Source organism: Procambarus clarkii, chromosome 48 (genome assembly GCF_040958095.1).
Source record: "Procambarus clarkii isolate CNS0578487 chromosome 48, FALCON_Pclarkii_2.0, whole genome shotgun sequence".
Classification (NCBI taxonomy): domain Eukaryota; kingdom Metazoa; phylum Arthropoda; class Malacostraca; order Decapoda; family Cambaridae; genus Procambarus; species Procambarus clarkii.
Window position 1 is genome coordinate 32,289,173 of NC_091197.1, and position 16,912 is coordinate 32,306,084.

Sequence of the window (16,912 nt, forward strand, 5' to 3'; positions counted from 1 at the left end):
CCGTCTGGGAACGGATTACCATCGTAAGTCGAGGCCCCACTGTATTGTTGTTGTCCAGAAATTAACAAAATTAACAGTAACATATAACAAAATTAATTCTCAAATAGTTTTGAAGGCATCAAAAGAGGCCCCAGATTACTTGATGGTTGGTTGAATAGGTGTGCAGGAACCTGAACTTTTCCTGGGTGGTCTTTTTCATGAGCTGGGTTACATCTGGTTGCTTTTATGGTTCTCCCAGTTTCGTTTTTTTTTTTTTTTGCCACTGCCAGGATCATTGGGTGTGTGAGATAGATTTACCTATTGCCTCCTTTGGTATTTGCCAGTTTCATCTTTGGGTTTTTGGGGTTTGGCTTCAGGGCACTTTCCTCCTCAGTCACTCAATGTGTATATGGATGCCTCGCCCCTGGGTTTGATGTCTGTGACCAGTGGTCAACAGGCTTCCCCCAGGGTGGTTGTGCAGGTAATTACCAAAATGTAATTACCTAAATGTAGTTTTTATTTAGTTTAGACCAACTGCTCCGTCTGGAGCAGTTGGTCCAGATGGAGTTTCACCATGGGTTCTGAGGGAATGTGAACCTGAGCTCAGCATTCCACTTCAACTGATATTTCAGGCATCCCTGTTTACAGGAGTTGTAGCTGATGTGTGGAAAAAGGCTAACATAGTTCCAATCTACAAAAGTGGAAGCAGGGAAGACCCCCTTAATTATAGACCTGTATCATTGACAAGTGTAATAGTCAAAATATAGGAAAAAATAATTAAAACTAAATGGTTAGAACACCTGGAGAGAAATGATATAATATCAGACAGACAGTATGATTTTCAATCTGGAAGATCCTGTGTATCGAATTTACTCAGTTTCTATGATCGAGCAACAGACACACTACAGGAAAGAGATGGTTGGGTTGACTGCATCTATCTGGACCTAAAAAAGGCTTTCGCCAGAGTTCCACATAAGAGGTTGTTCTGGAAACTAGAAAATATTGGAGGGGTGACAGGTAAGCTTCTAACATGGATGAAAAATTTTCTGACTGATAGAAAAATGAGGGCAGTGATCAGAGGCAATGTATCGGACTGGAGAAATGTTACAAGTGGAGTACCACAGGGTTCAGTTCTTGCACCAGTGATGTTTATTGTCTACATAAATGATCTACCAGTTGGTATACAGAATTATATGAACATGTTTGCTGATGATGCTAAGATAATAGGAAGGATAAGAAACTTCGATGATTGTCATGCCCTTCAAGATGACCTGGACAAAATAAGTATATGGAGCACCACTTGGCAAATGGAATTTAATGTTAATAAATGCCATGTTATAGAATGTGGAATAGGAGAACATAGACCCCCACACAACCTATATAATATGTGAGAAATCTTTAATGAATTCTGATAAAGAAAGAGATCTAGGGGTGGTTCTAGATACAGAACTATTACCTGAGGACCACATAAAGAATATTGTGCGAGGAGCCTATGCCACGCTTTCTAACTTCAGAATTGCTTTTAACCCTTCAATTGCGCATCACATCATTTGATGCTTTGACTGACTTGCAGTAAATTGTGCATCACATCATGTGATGCTTTGGAGTACTACGCAAGATTTAAACGGCCCGCGGATACACGGGGTTCACCACACCTTCATAAGGGCTCTTGTAAACAGACGCCATTTTTTAAAAAAAATCATGGGCCAAACTCCCAGGTGTTAGGGGCCTCAGTATTGAGTGAGCAACCAAGCCTGACGCACGCAGCATGCACTCACAGCACTGCTGTTCAGCTTGTGACCACAGCATCTCCTAAAAATGCCATAATATACTTGTTCATGCTATTATGTAGCGATGATATTATTACAGAAGACCCCTGACTGTGATAAAACTGACCAGGGTTCTGATAATAGCAGGATTGTGGTGATATTTAGCGCTGTGTGCCATGGAGGGAGGAGTAATGCTGTGGGAGGGAGGGTGGTGGCGTTGTCTTTTGAGTGTGTGTGGCCACCTTTTATTGACTGCACTCACCATACCAGCTTAGTGGTTCACTATGGTGAACACAAATGTAGATACTTATATATAACGTGTGTATAGAGGGTATAAACAGCAAGAGGAGAAGGTTGGGAGCCGCCATTTTGGTGAGGGTGGAGTGTCGTCTGCAGGACTTACCATGTTGTTTACTGATGACCACGATGGTCTTTGGGCACCATACCAGTTTACTTGTACAAGTATGGTGAATAAAACAGGTAGATATTTATATATATATAATGTGTGTATATAGCGTAATAGCACCACAAACATTATTGTTGTAGGAGAAATATTAGTGCGTCTGGCCTTGAGGGCGGCAGCCATCAGCTGACTGTGTGAGGTCCTACGTCTTTGTGCCTTTACTCACCATACAAGCTTTGATGTACAGTTATGGTGAACGAAACATGCAAATATTTATATATAACCTGTGTATATAGTGTAATAACCGATAAAGTATTTGTTCACTGTTTGATGAACATAATTGAATCAACAATATGCACACCATATTTTTGAGTACAGCGATGATTCACTCAGTTTATTATATAAATATATCACACTACACACTATTGAATAATATTACAGCAAAAAACTACGAAAAATCAATCAGAGACATTGAAATAATTAGGTAATTATCTGTTTGTGGCAACTCCGGCCTGACAGCTGGCGATCAACAGACCGCCTGGGACGCATGCTGAGTCAGCGCCTATTTTTTGCCAGAATTCCCCGCCCTATAGCGGGCAATATATGCCACTTATGATTTTTTTTTATTATTTTTCCCGTGATCAGTGAACACAAATTAACAGGTTAGGAAGAAAATTTAATTTTTTTTTTTTTTTTGGTATGCGCCTGTGGGTGTCAAATGGTATATAGCTATGCGCCATTTAAGGGTTAAATATATGGATGGCGATATACTAAAGAAATTGTTCACGACTTTTGTTAGGCCAAAGCTAGAATATGCAGCGGTTGTGTGGTGCCCATATCTTAAGAAGCACATTAAGAAACTGGAACAGGTGCAAAGACACGCTACTAAGTGGCTCCCAGAACTGAAGGGCAAGAGCTACGAGGAGAGGTTAGAGGCATTAAATATGCCAAAACTAGAAGACAGAAGAAAATGAGGTGATATGATCACTACATACAAAACAGTAACAGGAATTGATAAAATCGATAGAGAAGATTTCCTGAGACCTAGAACTTTAAGAACAAGAGGTCATAGATTTAAACTAGCTAAACACAGATGCCGAAGAAATATAAGAAAATTCCCTTTCGCAAACAGAGTAGTAGACGGTTGGAACAAGTTAGGTGAGAAGGTGGTGGAGGCCAAGACTGCCAGTAGTTTCAAAGCGATATATGACAAAGAGTGCTGGGAAGACGGGACACCACGAGCGTAGCTCTCATCCTGTAACTACACTTAGGTAATTACACTTAGGTAATTACTCTGTTTGCAAAAGAAAACTTTCTAATATTTTTTTTGACACCTTCGTTTCCTTTGCTTGAATCTGTGTCCTCTTGTTCATGAAGTTGCTGGTTTCAGGAATTACTCTTTGTCAATTTGATTGATTCCTGTTAGTATTTTGAAAGTGGTGATTACATCTCTTTTTCTTCTATCTTCTAGTTTTGACATTTTTAACGCTTCTAGTGTCTCCTCGTAACAATTTTTTTTCAGTTCCGGAAGTCATTTTGTAGTATGCCATTCCATCTTTTCTAGTTTATGTGCTTTTTGAGATTTGGGCACCATACAACTGCTGCATATTCCAATTTTGGTCTCAGAAAAGTCATGAACAGTTTCTTTAGTATTTCACCGTGCAAATAATTAAAAGCAAGTTGGAAGTTAGAAAGCAATGCATATGCTTCTCTCACAATATTCCTTGTGTTCCTCTGGCAACAGAGGATTTAAAACCAACTATTTAAAACCACTCCTAGGTCTCATTCTTTACTAGAGCTCTGTAATTCCTTTCCACATAATTTGTAAGTTGTGTGTGGTCTGTTTTCTCCAAAATTCCACATTCCATAACATGGCATTTATTCACATTAAATTCTATTTGACACTTGAAGCTCCAAGCACTTATTTTTATCTAGATCAGTTTGAAGAGCATTACAATCATCTGCATCTCCTATCTTCCCCGTCTTAGGATCTTTGGATTATCTTAGGATCTTCTGTAAACATGTTCATATAATTCTGTATTACTTCTGGTACATCGTTTATGTTGACGATGAACATTCCCACCAAACACACAACTAAACTACGAAGTTGCTACAACGTTCGAACAAGTTTTAACACCTAACAAGTTGTAACAACCAATATAGCAAGTTGTAACAATATTTGAATAATGTCATAAAAATGTTATACCAAGATGTAATAACTTTATTACAAGTTGTAACAAGCAGAAAATAGGGCCAGTTACATTTTGTGTTTGCAGGGTTCCTGGTGCAAGAACTGAACCCTGTGGTACTCCGCTAGTAACACTCCTCCAGTCAGATACATTGTCTCTGATTACGGTCCTCATCTGTTTGTCAGTTAGAAAATTGTTCATCCATGTCAGAAGTCTCCCTGTCACCTCTCCAGCATGTTCCAATTTCCAGAACAGATCCTTGTGTAGGACTCTATCAAAAACCTTTTTTTAGTTCCAGATAGACACTGCCAACCCAACCACCTCTTTCCTATAGTATCTCTGTGACTCTTATCACAAAAACTAAGATTTGTCACACAGGATCTTCCTGTTCGGAAACCATACTGTCTGTCTGTTATTAATGTCATTATTCTCTAGATGTTCAACCCATTTGAATTTAAGATTTTTTTCCTAGTGTTGTGACTATCACGTTTATTAACACTTAAACTGCGCAAAGCGTCATATGATGCTTTTAGTTACTGTCGACAAATTGCGCACGACATCATATGATGCTTTGGAGTACTGTGCAAGATTTGAAAGTCCCGCGGCTACACAGGGTTCACATCAGCTTACTCAGGGCTCTTGTAAACAGACACCATTTAAAAAAAAATCATGGGTAACATTTCCGGGTGTGAGAGCCTCAGTACTGAGTGAGCAAGCAAGGCTGGCACACGCAGCATGAGCTCACAGCACTGCTGTTCAGCTTGTGACCACAGCATTGCCTAATAATGTCAAAATATATATGTAACTGGTATTATTTAGCAATGATAGTATTTCAGAAAACCCCTGACTGTGATAAAAATGACCAGGATTCTGATAATAGCAAATAGCTGGATTGTTGTGATAATTTGCGCTGTGCGTGGTATTGTGGGAGGAGTAATGTTGTGGGCGGTAGCGTCGTCTTCCAAATCTGTGTGGCCACCTGTTACTGTCTGCACTCACCATACCAGCTTAGTGGTTTGCTATGATGAACACAAATGCAGATACTTATATATATTGTGTATATATATACAGTATAGTGTAATAAGAGCAAAAGGAGTATGTAGGGAGAAGCCATTTTGGTGAGGGAGGTGGCATCATCTGCATGACTAGTCATGCTGTGTAAAGGGCGGCCACTATGCCGCTTTTACTGTGCGCTTTTTTACTGCCACTTTTTAGTGTGCTGACAGCTTTGCAGCCACTCCTCGTGGAGCCTGACAGCTGGGTGGACAGCGCTTCGGATTCGTAGTCCTGAGGTTCCGGATTCCATCCCCGGTGGAAGCGGAAACAAATGGGCATAATGTTTCTTTCACCCTGATGCTCCTGTTACCTAGCAGTAAATAGGTACCTGGGAGTTAGACAGCTGCTACGGACTGCTTCCTGTGGGTGTGTAACAAAAAGGAGGCCTGGTTGAGGACCGGGCCGCGGGGACGCTAAGTCCCAAAATCATCAATCATTTCAAAATAACCCCTAGATCTCTTTCTTTATCATAAGTCTTTAAAGATTTTCCACATAATTTATAGGTTGTGTGGGGTCTATGTTCTCCTATTCCACATTCCACAACATGGCATTTATTTATATTAAATTCCATTATGCCATTTGCCATACTTACTTTGTCCAGGACTTCTTGAAGGGCATGATAATCATCTAAGTTACTTATCTTTCCTATTATCTTAGCAACATCAGCAAACATGTTCACTGGCCTTGAACCAGTGAGGGAGGGAGGGAGCATCAGCTGTGTGTAGCGACCTGTGTCAGTCTGAACTCGCCATACCTGCTTAGTTGTAGAGTTAGGGTGAACAAAACATGTAGATACTTATATATAAGTATCTTATTACCCTATATACACACATTATATGTAAGTATCTACATGTTTTGTTCACCATAATTGTTCAACTAAGGTGGTATAGTGCTCAAAGAGCATAGTGGCTCTTACCCAGCATGACAAGTCATGCAGATGTCGCCACCTCCCTCACCAAAATGGCGTCTCTCAACACTCCTTTTGCTGTCATTACACTATATGTGTTATATATAAGTACAGTACCTACATTTGTGTTCACCATAAGGAATCACTAAGTTGGTATGCTGAGTCAAACAGCTGCAAGGAGTGACCACCAAAAATTTCCTAACTGATAGAAAAATGAGGGCCGTAATCAGAGGCAATGTATCGGATTGGAGCAATGTCACAAGTGGCGTACCACAGGGTTCAGTTCTTGCACCGGTAATGTACATTATCTACATAAACGATCTACCAGATGGAATACAGAATTATATGAACATGTTTGTTGATAATGCTAAGATAATAGGGAAGATAAGAAACCTAGAAGATTGTCATGCCCTTAAAGAAGACCTGGACAAAATAACCAGCGTTGAATGTAATGAAACGTCATTTTCTGGGTGAGCCTCGGAGGCTCCCTGGAGCTTATTGGGCTAATGTATGTTATGTTAGACTGGACTATTAGCTATGGAGTTCAGACCTACCAGGGACCAGCGCCAGAACCTGGCCCCTTCAGAGAGGTTTCAGGGAGCAATGGCCCTGGAAAACTCCATTATGGTTGGGGGTTTTCCTTATCTGCTGTTGACCGGGGTTAGGCACCCAGAAAGGTAGGCGTAACAAAACAAGCTCCACATGGTAAGAAACTACAACAAAAAAATGAACAGAGAGGTAGAAACTCCCTACAATGCCAAGGAAACAATCAAACAATCAATTTACTGCCGCACTGGTCGTCCGTGAAGCCCTCCCCTCTCCGGGAGGGGAAGGGGGGGGGGGCCCCCCGGACCTCCATGGATACCCAAAGGAACGGGAAGGGAGCACACAGACAAAGCAAACCCCAAAACCACCCCGCCGGCCGGATGGGAGGGAGGGTTGCCAGGGAGCCTCCGGGGCTCACCCAGAAAATGGCGTTTCATTACATTCAACACTGGTTTTCTGTGGGGAACCCCTATGGCTCCCTGGAGCTACATACCTAAAGAGAAGGAAAATAGGGACTTACCCAGGAGGCGGCGGCCACAAACTCCTCAACGCGAAGTCGAGACAACTGACTGCAACCTGCGACCCAAAGCAACACAAGAACACCGGATGAGCATGGACCTTCACCAAATAACGGGCGGCCAGGACCCTGTTCGACTTCCAAAATCCACACCCCCGAATATGTGCCCAAGACATATTACCAAACACGGCAGCCAAAGCTGCAAATTTCTGAACGTCATGGGCGCGAGGATAGACCGCAGGTTGGCTAGACTTAATAACCCTGCGGACAACCTGGGAGACCCAAGCCCTGGAACAGGGAACGAGGGAAACCGGATCAACCCAAAGCGCATCCCCAGCCACCCCGGCTGAAGCGTGCAGGTAACGGCGAAGTGCTGCAACTGGACACAACACATGATGCACGCCCGGCCGAACCAACCAAGCATCAATGACCCACGGACTGGGTCCGTGGGTAAATTGCGCATCGCATCATGTGATGCTTTGGAGTACTATGCAAGATTTAAACGGCCCGCGGACACACGGGGTTCACCACACCTTCATCAGGGCTCTTGTAAACAGACGCCATTTTAAAAAAAAATCGTGGGCCAAACTCCCGGGTGTTAGGGGCCTCAGTATTAAGTCAGCTACCAAGCCTTACGCACGCAGCATGAACTCACAGCACTGCTGTTCAGCTTGTATATGACCACAGCATCGCCTAAAAATGCCATAATATACTTGTTCATGCTATTATGTAGCGATGATATTATTACAGAAGACCCCTGACTGTGATAAAACTGACCAGGGTTCTGATAATATCAGGATTGTGGTGATATTTGGCGCTGTGCGCCATGGAGGGAGGAGTAATGCTGTGGGAGGGAGGATGGTGGCGTTGTCTTTTGAGTGTGTGTGGCCACCTTTTATTGATTGCACTCACCATACCAGCTTAGTGGTTCGCTATGGTGAACACAAATGTAGATACTTATATATAACGTGTGTAAAGTGTGAGATAACAGCGAGAGTAGGAGGTTGGGAGCCGCCATTTTGGTGAGGGAGGAGCGTCGTCAGAAGGACTTATCATGTTGTTTACTGATGACCACGATGGTCTTTGGGCACCATACCAGTTTACTTGTACAAGTATGGTGAATAAAACAGGTAGATATTTATATATAATGTGTGTATATAGCGTAATAACACCACAAACAGTATTGTTGTAGGAGAAATATTAGTGCGTCTGGCCTTGAGGGCGGCCGCCACCAGCTGACTGTGTGAGTAGCTATGTCTTTGTGCCTTTATTCACCATACAAGCTTAGATGTACAGTTATGGTGAACAAAACATGTAAATACTTATATATAACGTCTGTATATAAAAGCAAAAACAGTATGGTGGGTGGAGAATGGTGGCAAGTCAGGTGAGGTGAGGTGAGGGAGGGAGTGGCAGCCAGTGGCAGCCAGTCACTGCCTGCCACTGTCACTGCCACTCAGCATACCAACTTAGTGGTTCGTCATGGTGAACAAAACATGCAGATACTTATATATAACCTGTGTATATAGTGTAATAACCGACAAAGTATTTGTTCACTGTTTGATGAACATAATTGAATCAACAATATGCACACCATATTTTTGAGTACAGCGATGATTCACTCATTTTTATAATAATATAATAATAATAATAATTTTTATTTAGGCAAAGGTACATACATAAAGAGATTTTACAAAGTTTGTTGGTTTTATAGATAAGAGCTAGTACATACAATGCCTAAAGCCACTATTACGCAAAGCGTTTCGGGCAGAAATATATAAAAATATATATAAATAAAAATATATATTTTCGGGATTTAAAAATAGATTTAAAAATATATATATTTCGTTTCGGGCAGAAATATATAAAAATATATATAAATAAAAATATATATAAATATATATAAATATATAAATATATAATATTTATTATATAAATATATCACACTACACACTATTGAATAATATTACAGCAAAAAAACTACGAAAAATCAATCAGAGACATTTAAATAATTAGGTAATTATCTCTTTGTGGAAACTCTGGCCTGACAGCTGGCGATCAACAGACCGCCTGGGACGCACGCTCAGTCAGCGCCTGATTTTTGCCAGAATTCCCCGCCCTATAGTGGGCAATATATGCCACTTACGATTTTTTTTTTATTTTTCCCGTGAACAGTGAACACAAATTAACCGGTTAGGAAGAAAAAAATAATTTTTTTTTTTTTTTTTTTTGGTATGCGCCTGTGGGTGTCAAATGGTATATAGCTATGTGCCATTTAAGGGTTAAGAACATTGTGCGAGGAGCCTATGCTACACTTTCTGACTTTAGAATTGCTTTTAAATACATGGATGGCGAAATACTAAAAAAATTGTTCACGACTTTTGTTAGACCAAAGCTGGAATATACAGTGGTTGTTTGGTGCCCATATCTTAAGAAGCACATAAACAAACTAGAAAAGGTGCAAAGACATGCCACCAAGTGGCTCCCAGAACTGAAGGACAAGAGCTATGAGGAGAGGTTAGAGGCATTAAATATGCAAAAATTTGAAGATAGAAGAAACAGAGTTGATATGATCACTACGTACAAAATAGTAACAGGAATCAATAAAATTGATAGGGAAGAATTCCTGAGACCTGGAACTTCAAGAACAAGAGGTCATAGATTTAAACTAACAAAACAAAACTGCCGGAGAAATATAAGAAAATTCTCTTTTGTGAACAGAGTGGTAGATGGTTGGAACAAATTAGGTGAGAAGGTGGTGGCAGCCAAAACCATCAGTGCAGTAGCTTCAAAGCGTTATATGACACAGAGTGCTGGGTAGACGGGACATCACAAGCGTATCTCTCATCCTGTAATTACACACCAGCTAGCCCGCCACTGGCTGCGACTCCCTCCATACCTCACTTCACCTGACTCGCCAACCTTCTCTTCCCACCATACTGTTTTTTGCTTTTATTCACTATATACAGACATTATATATATAAGTATCTGCATGTTTTGTTCACCATAGCAAACCACTAAGCTGGTATAGTGAGTCCAGACAGTAAAAGGTGGTCACACAGAGTCAGCAGATAACGCTACCTCCCTCCTCACAAAGATTACTCCTCCCACTACAGTGCTAATTATCACAACAATCCTGCTATTATCAGAATCCTGGACATTTTTATCACAGTCAGGGGTCTTCTGTAGTACTATCATCGCTAAATAATAGCTTATACTTATATATTTTGACATTTTTAGGCGATGCTGTGGTCACAAGCTGAACATCAGTGGTATGAGCTCATGCTGCGTGCTCCAGCCTTGGTGGCTCACTCAGTACTGAGGTCCTAACACCCGGGAATGTTGCTCACGATTTAAAAAAAAAATGCCGTCTGTTTTCAAGAGCCCTGATGAAGGTGAGGTGAACTCCGTGTATCCGCGGGTCATTTAAATCTTGCGTAGTACTCCAACACGCCATATGACGTGATGTGCAATTTTGGGTAAGTTACTCAACACGTCATATGACTTGTTGCACAGTTTAAGGATTAATTTCCAACATTACATGATGACTCTGTTCCATGGAAGGAATTTAGTGAATGTCAAATATCTCCTCTTCTTTCCTGGTGAATACTATATCCAGTACTGATGAAACTTCCCCTTCCCTCATTCTTGTGGTCTGCTTGACGTGTTGATACATGAATGTCTCCGAAATAAGGTTTACAAATCTGCCTGTCCAAAAGTCTTCTGTTCTTGCTTCATAGGCCTCCCAGTTTATTGCTTTCAAGTTGAATTCCCCAATACCAACAATCATGACATCTCTATCTGCTTTTACTATAATCTCAATCATGACCATTATGAGGCCCTCTCATTTATCATCCACTTCCTCCTTTATCCATGTGTTGCTTGCTGGTGGGTTGTAGGCATTTATGATTACAGTATCAGTTTATCATCCTGATTCCAGACCTACAATGCCATTATGTCAACTTCTCAAGGGTTGTCTATTATTAACTCTTTTTATCTTCAGGTGTTCTTTCACCAGTAGAGCCACTCCTCCCCCCTTTCCTAGTTTAACTGTTATGTCTCTAAACTCCTTTGGGTGCACAGTATGGTTTGCAAGTTTGCAGTGGTGTGGGGCAGTGGGGTAGTCTCACTCCTGGATCTCTTCTCCAGCTCTATTTTGACTGCTCCCTGGTTGATCATTGTCTGAATCACAGAGGTCACTCCGGTTCTTTCCTCTCTGTTGCTGGACTCTGCAAGTAGCTTGTCTTCTGGATTCTCAGGATTTGGTTCACTGCACAGTTCATGTGTGGGGTGTATCCAATGCTCTGGCAGTTTCTAATTTCAATTTCTAATTCCTATTTCTACACATTGGATCATCGTGTCCTTCCATTATCTCTGCAGAGCATTCAAGCTCCCCGAAGTAAATCTCTTAGTGTTGATTTGGAACCAGAAACTTTAGTTACTTGTGCCTTCGTTCCCCAATCTTGAAACTCTCGCGTGGGTACCTTTCGGCTGGACTGGTCAAAATGGGGGCTCCTTTCTCTCTTCTCTCGTTTAACTGTTGCTCCAAGTTTTATCCAAATTGGAGATTTATGCTGGCAGGACGATTCTTCTGACTCCTTAATGGCCGTCTTAGCCTTGGTTTCCGGCCCTTTTGACTTGGTGTCCAAATCCGGGCATCTTTGTGGCTCCGTCTTGTTCAGTGGATTGGTCCGGAGACCCTCTATAAAAAAAACTTGCTAACTTCGCAATAGTGCCCACTCTTGAAGTTGAGTTTCTCGACTGTATCACTTTCCCCTAGTCTTTTCTAGATTATAGTGTATCATATTGCGTATTTTAATTTCTAAAAGAGCATGGTCGCTTTTACTTAATTGAAGCAGGTTCTGTAGATAAAAAATCTCTTCTTCATTCATGGTATATATACCAGATCCAGCATTGATGGACTATCCCCTTTCCTCATTCTCTTGGTCTGTTAATATGCTGATACATGAATGTCTTCAGGATAAGGTTTATGAATCTTTTTAGTCCAAATGTCTTCCATTATTGCCTCAAAGGCCTCCCAGTCTATTGACTTCAAATTCAAGTCACCAAGTACTAACAATCTTATTTTAATGTTATCTGTCCTTGCTTTAATCTCTAAATAATTATAAGAACCCTATCCTTTATTGCCTTGTTCTTCCTTTGTTCCTGTGTTATTACTGGTGAAGTGTAGGCAGTAATGGTTATCAGTTTGTGTATGTAATTACTCAAGTGCTATCATGTCAACATCTCATAGATTGTCATGTATAAATTCTTTTTCATTTAGTTGTTCTTTAACATGTACAGTATGTGTGTGGCAAGTGAATGGAGTTAGATGGTTGGTTGAATACATGAAGATACCCATGTGCTGCTAATCTCGGACACCATTGGTCAATCAACCAGTGAACTTAGTAAGCGTAGCATCGTGTTAAAATACAAAAGTAAGTTGTTGGCACAAGAAAAGCTTATGTGATTATTATAAACCTGTGTACCCCTTACCTTGCGATGATTTCGAGGTTCAATGTCCCTGTGGCCCAATCCCTGACAAGGCCTCTTTTCTTGGTTAGATGTTAATAAATGTTTTCTTCATTACTGTTATACTGGAATTTTTTGAATTTCAAACACTTGTAATAATTTTTCTCTTTGTTACAGTGCCCATTCTATAACAAGTGACGTAACCATCGTGGAGACGGCTCAGGCTGCTAACTTTTTCCTCGCTGATGGTGTAATCATTACCGGCTCAGCAACTGGTCAAGAAGCAGATCATACCCAGTTGCATGGTGAGAATGCATAATTATTTGAACAAAATGTTCACTATTATTTCAATGGTTCTTAGGGGCTTTAGATAACATATGTGTCAATACTTGTGTTGTAAAGAAATGTGAAAAAGAGCTTCTGAAGTTACTTGCATTCTGATTAACAGTGAAGAAGAAAACACGGGTCATCAAAATGGGGTCGGTGAGACTGCATAACAAATAGTGTGTACAGTATCCACTCGATTTAACGGCCTTATATTTACCATTCCGCTGGTTCCATCGACTGGTTTTGGAGACTAGTATCTGGAGCCTCTTGTACCAGTCTGCAAGTTGATAAAATCGTAGGTCGGTTGGGTTTGTTTTGGCATCGGTGCAGCCACCAACCTCAACTGTCCAGAGTCATAAATTAAATCTTAACTTTCTTTTAACACTTTCGCTTGGAGACAACGCAGTATAGGGTAAAAAATTTATAAGACGAATGTGTGGGAATGACGCATCTGTGCGTCAAAAATTAAACAATTTGGCCTGCTTTCGGCTTGGCTGAAAGCTGAAAACTCCCCCTGGTGGTTGTTCCCCCTCCCCCCCTGGTGGTTGTTCCCCCCTCCCCCCCCTGGTGGTTGTTCCCCCCTCCCCCCCCTGGTGGTTGTTCCCCCCTCCCCCCCCTGGTGGTTGTTCCCCCCTCCCCCCTGGTGGTTGTTCCCCCTCCCCCCTGGTGGTTGTTCCCCCCTCCCCCCTGGTGGTTGTTCCCCCCTCCCCCCTGGTGGTTGTTCCCCCTCCCCCCTGGTGGTTGTTCCCCCCTCCCCCCCTGGTGGTTGTTCCCCCCTCCCCCCTGATGGTTGTTCCCCCTCCCCCCTGGTGGTTGTTCCCCCTCCCCCCTGGTGGTTGTTCCCCCTCCCCCCTGGTGGTTGTTCCCCCTCCCCCCTGGTGGTTGTTCCCCCTCCCCCCTGGTGGTTGTTCCCCCTCCCCCCTGGTGGTTGTTCCCCCTCCCCCCCCTGGTGGTTGTTCCCCCTCCCCCCTGGTGGTTGTTCCCCCTCCCCTCTGGTGGTTGTTCCCCCTCCCCCCTGGTGGTTGTTCCCCCCTCCCCCTGGTGGTTGTTCCCCCTCCCCCCTGGTGGTTGTTCCCCCTCCCCCCTGGTGGTTGTTCCCCCTCCCCCCTGGTGGTTGTTCCCCCTCCCCCCTGGTGGTTGTTCCCCCTCCCCCCTGGTGGTTGTTCCCCCTCCCCCCCCTGGTTGTTCCCCCTCCCCCCCTTGGTTGTTCCCCCTCCCCCCCCTGGTTGTTCCCCCTCCCCCCCTGGTTGTTCCCCCTCCCCCCCCTGGTTGTTCCCCCTCCCCACCCCTGGTGGTTGTTCCCCTCCCCCCTGGTGGTTGTTCCCCCTCCCCCCTGGTGGTTGTTCCCCCCTCCCCCCCTGGTGGTTGTTCCCCCTCCCCCCTGGTGGTTGTTCCCCCTCCCCCCTGATGGTTGTTTCCCCCCTCCCCCCCTGGTGGTTGTTCCCCCTCCCCCCCTGGTGGTTGTCTCCCCTCCCCCCTGGTGGTTGTTCCCCCTCCCCCCTGATGGTTGTTTTCCCCCTCCCCCCCTGGTGGTTGTTCCCCCTCCCCCCTGGTGGTTGTTCCCCCTCCCCCCTGATGGTTGTTTCCCCCCTCCCCCCTGGTGGTTGTTCCCCCTCCCCCCCCCTTGGTGGTTGTTCCCCCTCCCCCCCCTGTTGGTTGTTCCCCCTCCCCCCCTGGTGGTTGTTCCCCCTCCCCCCCTGGTGGTTGTTCCCCCTCCCCCCCTGGTAGTTGTTCCCCCTCCCCCCCTGGTGGTTGTTCCCCCTCCCCCCCCCTGGTGGTTGTTCCCCCTCCCCCCCCTGGTGGTTGTTCCCCCTCCCCCCCCCTGGTGGTTGTTCCCCCTCCCCCCCCCCCTTGGTGGTTGTTCCCCCTCCCCCCCCTTGGTGGTTGTTCCCCCTCCCCCCCCTTGGTGGTTGTTCCCCCTCCCCCCCCTGTTGGATGTTTCCCCCCTCCCCCCCTGGTGGTTGTTCCCCCTCCCCCCCCCTGGTGGTTGTTCCCCCTCCCCCCCTGGTGGTTGTTCCCCCTCCCCCCTGGTGGTTGTTCCCCCTCCCCCCTGGTGGTTGTTCCCCCTCCCCCCTGGTGGTTGTTCCCCCTCCCCCCTGGTGGTTGTTCCCCCTCCCCCCTGGTGGTTGTTCCCCCTCCCCCCTGGTGGTTGTTTCCCCTCCCCCCTGGTGGTTGTTCCCCCCTCCCCCCTGGTGGTTGTTCCCCCCTCCCCCCTGGTGGTTGTTCCCCCTCCCCCCTGGTGGTTGTTCCCCCCTCCCCCCTGGTGGTTGTTCCCCCTCCCCCCTGGTGGTTGTTCCCCCCTCCCCCCTGGTGGTTGTTCCCCCTCCCCCCTGGTGGTTGTTCCCCCTCCCCCCTGGTGGTTGTTCCCCCTTCCCCCTGGTGGTTGTTCCCCCTACCCCCTGGTGGTTGTTCCCCCTCCCCCCTGATGGTTGTTCCCCCCTCACCCCCCTGGTGGTTGTTCCCCCTCCCCCCCTGGTGGTTGTTCCCCCTCCCCACTGGTGGTTGTTCCCCCTCCCCCCTGGTGGTTGTTCCCTCTCCCCCCCTGGTGGTTGTTCCCCCTCCCCCCTGGTGGTTGTTCCCCCTCCCCCCTGGTGGTTGTTCCCACTCCCCCCTGGTGGTTGTTCCCCCTCCCCCCCCCTGGTGGTTGTTCCCCCTCCCCCCTGGTGGTTGTTCCCCCTCCCCCCTGGTGGTTGTTCCCCCTCCCCCCTGGTGGTTGTTCCCCTTCCCCCCTGGTGGTTGTTCCCCCCTCCCCCCTGGTGGTTGTTCCCCCTCCCCCCTGGTGGTTGTTCCCCCTCCCCCCTGGTGGTTGTTCCCCCTCCCCCCTGGTGGTTGTTCCCCCTCTCCCCTGGTGGTTGTTCCCCCTCCCCCCTGGTGGTTGTTCCCCCTCCCCCCTGGTGGTTGTTCCCCCTCCCCCCTGGTGGTTGTTCCCCCTCCCCCCTGGTGGTTGTTCCCCCTCCCCCCTGGTGGTTGTTCCCCCCTCCCCCCTGGTGGTTGTTTCCCCCTCCCCCCTGGTGGTTGTTCCCCCCTCCCCCCTGGTGGTTGTTCCCCCTCCCCCCTGGTGGTTGTTCCCCCTCCCCCCTGGTGGTTGTTCCCCCTCCCCCCTGGTGGTTGTTCCCCCTCCCCCCTGGTGGTTGTTCCCCCCTCCCCCCCTGGTGGTTGTTCCCCCTCCCCCCTGGTGGTTGTTCCCCCTCCCCCCTGGTGGTTGTTCCCCCTCCCCCCTGGTGGTTGTTCCCCCCTCCCCCTGGTGGTTGTTCCCCCTCCCCCCTGGTGGTTGTTCCCCCTCCCCCCTGGTGGTTGTTCCCCCCTCCCCCCTGGTGGTTGTTCCCCCTCCCCCTGGTGGTTGTTCCCCCTTCCTCCCCCTGGTGGTTGTTCCCCCTCCCCCCTGGTGGTTGTTCCCCCTCCCCCTGGTGGTTGTTCCCCCCTCCCCCCTGGTGGTTGTTTCCCCCTCCCCCCTGGTGGTTGTTCCCCCTCCCCCCTGGTGGTTGTTCCCCCTCCCCCCCTGGTGGTTGTTTCCCCCCTCTCCCCTGGTGGTTGTTCCCCCCTCCCCCCTGGTGGTTGTTCCCCCCTCCCCCCTGGTTGTTGTTTCCCCTCCCCCCTGGTGGTTGTTCCCCCCTCCCCCCCAGGTGGTTGTTCCCCCTCCCCCCTGGTGGTTGTTCCCCCTTCCTCCCCCTGGTGGTTGTTCCCCCTCCCCCTGGTGGTTGTTCCCCCTCCCCCCTGGTTGTTGTTTCCCCTCCCCCCTGGTGGTTG

At 46.4% G+C, this 16,912-nt stretch overlaps 1 protein-coding gene across 2 annotated transcripts in view; it reads left to right on the plus strand.

Annotated features, from left to right (window-relative positions):
• Window positions 1-16,912, plus strand: part of LOC123764820 (uncharacterized protein F13E9.13, mitochondrial) — a 74,863-nt gene that overhangs the window by 47,274 nt on the left and 10,677 nt on the right. For both annotated transcript variants that reach the window (XM_045753005.2, XM_045753004.2), the window contains exon 6: window positions 13,016-13,143. In XM_045753005.2, coding sequence (XP_045608961.2) covers window positions 13,016-13,143 — 128 coding nt within the window. The remainder of the gene's footprint in view (window positions 1-13,015; window positions 13,144-16,912) is intronic.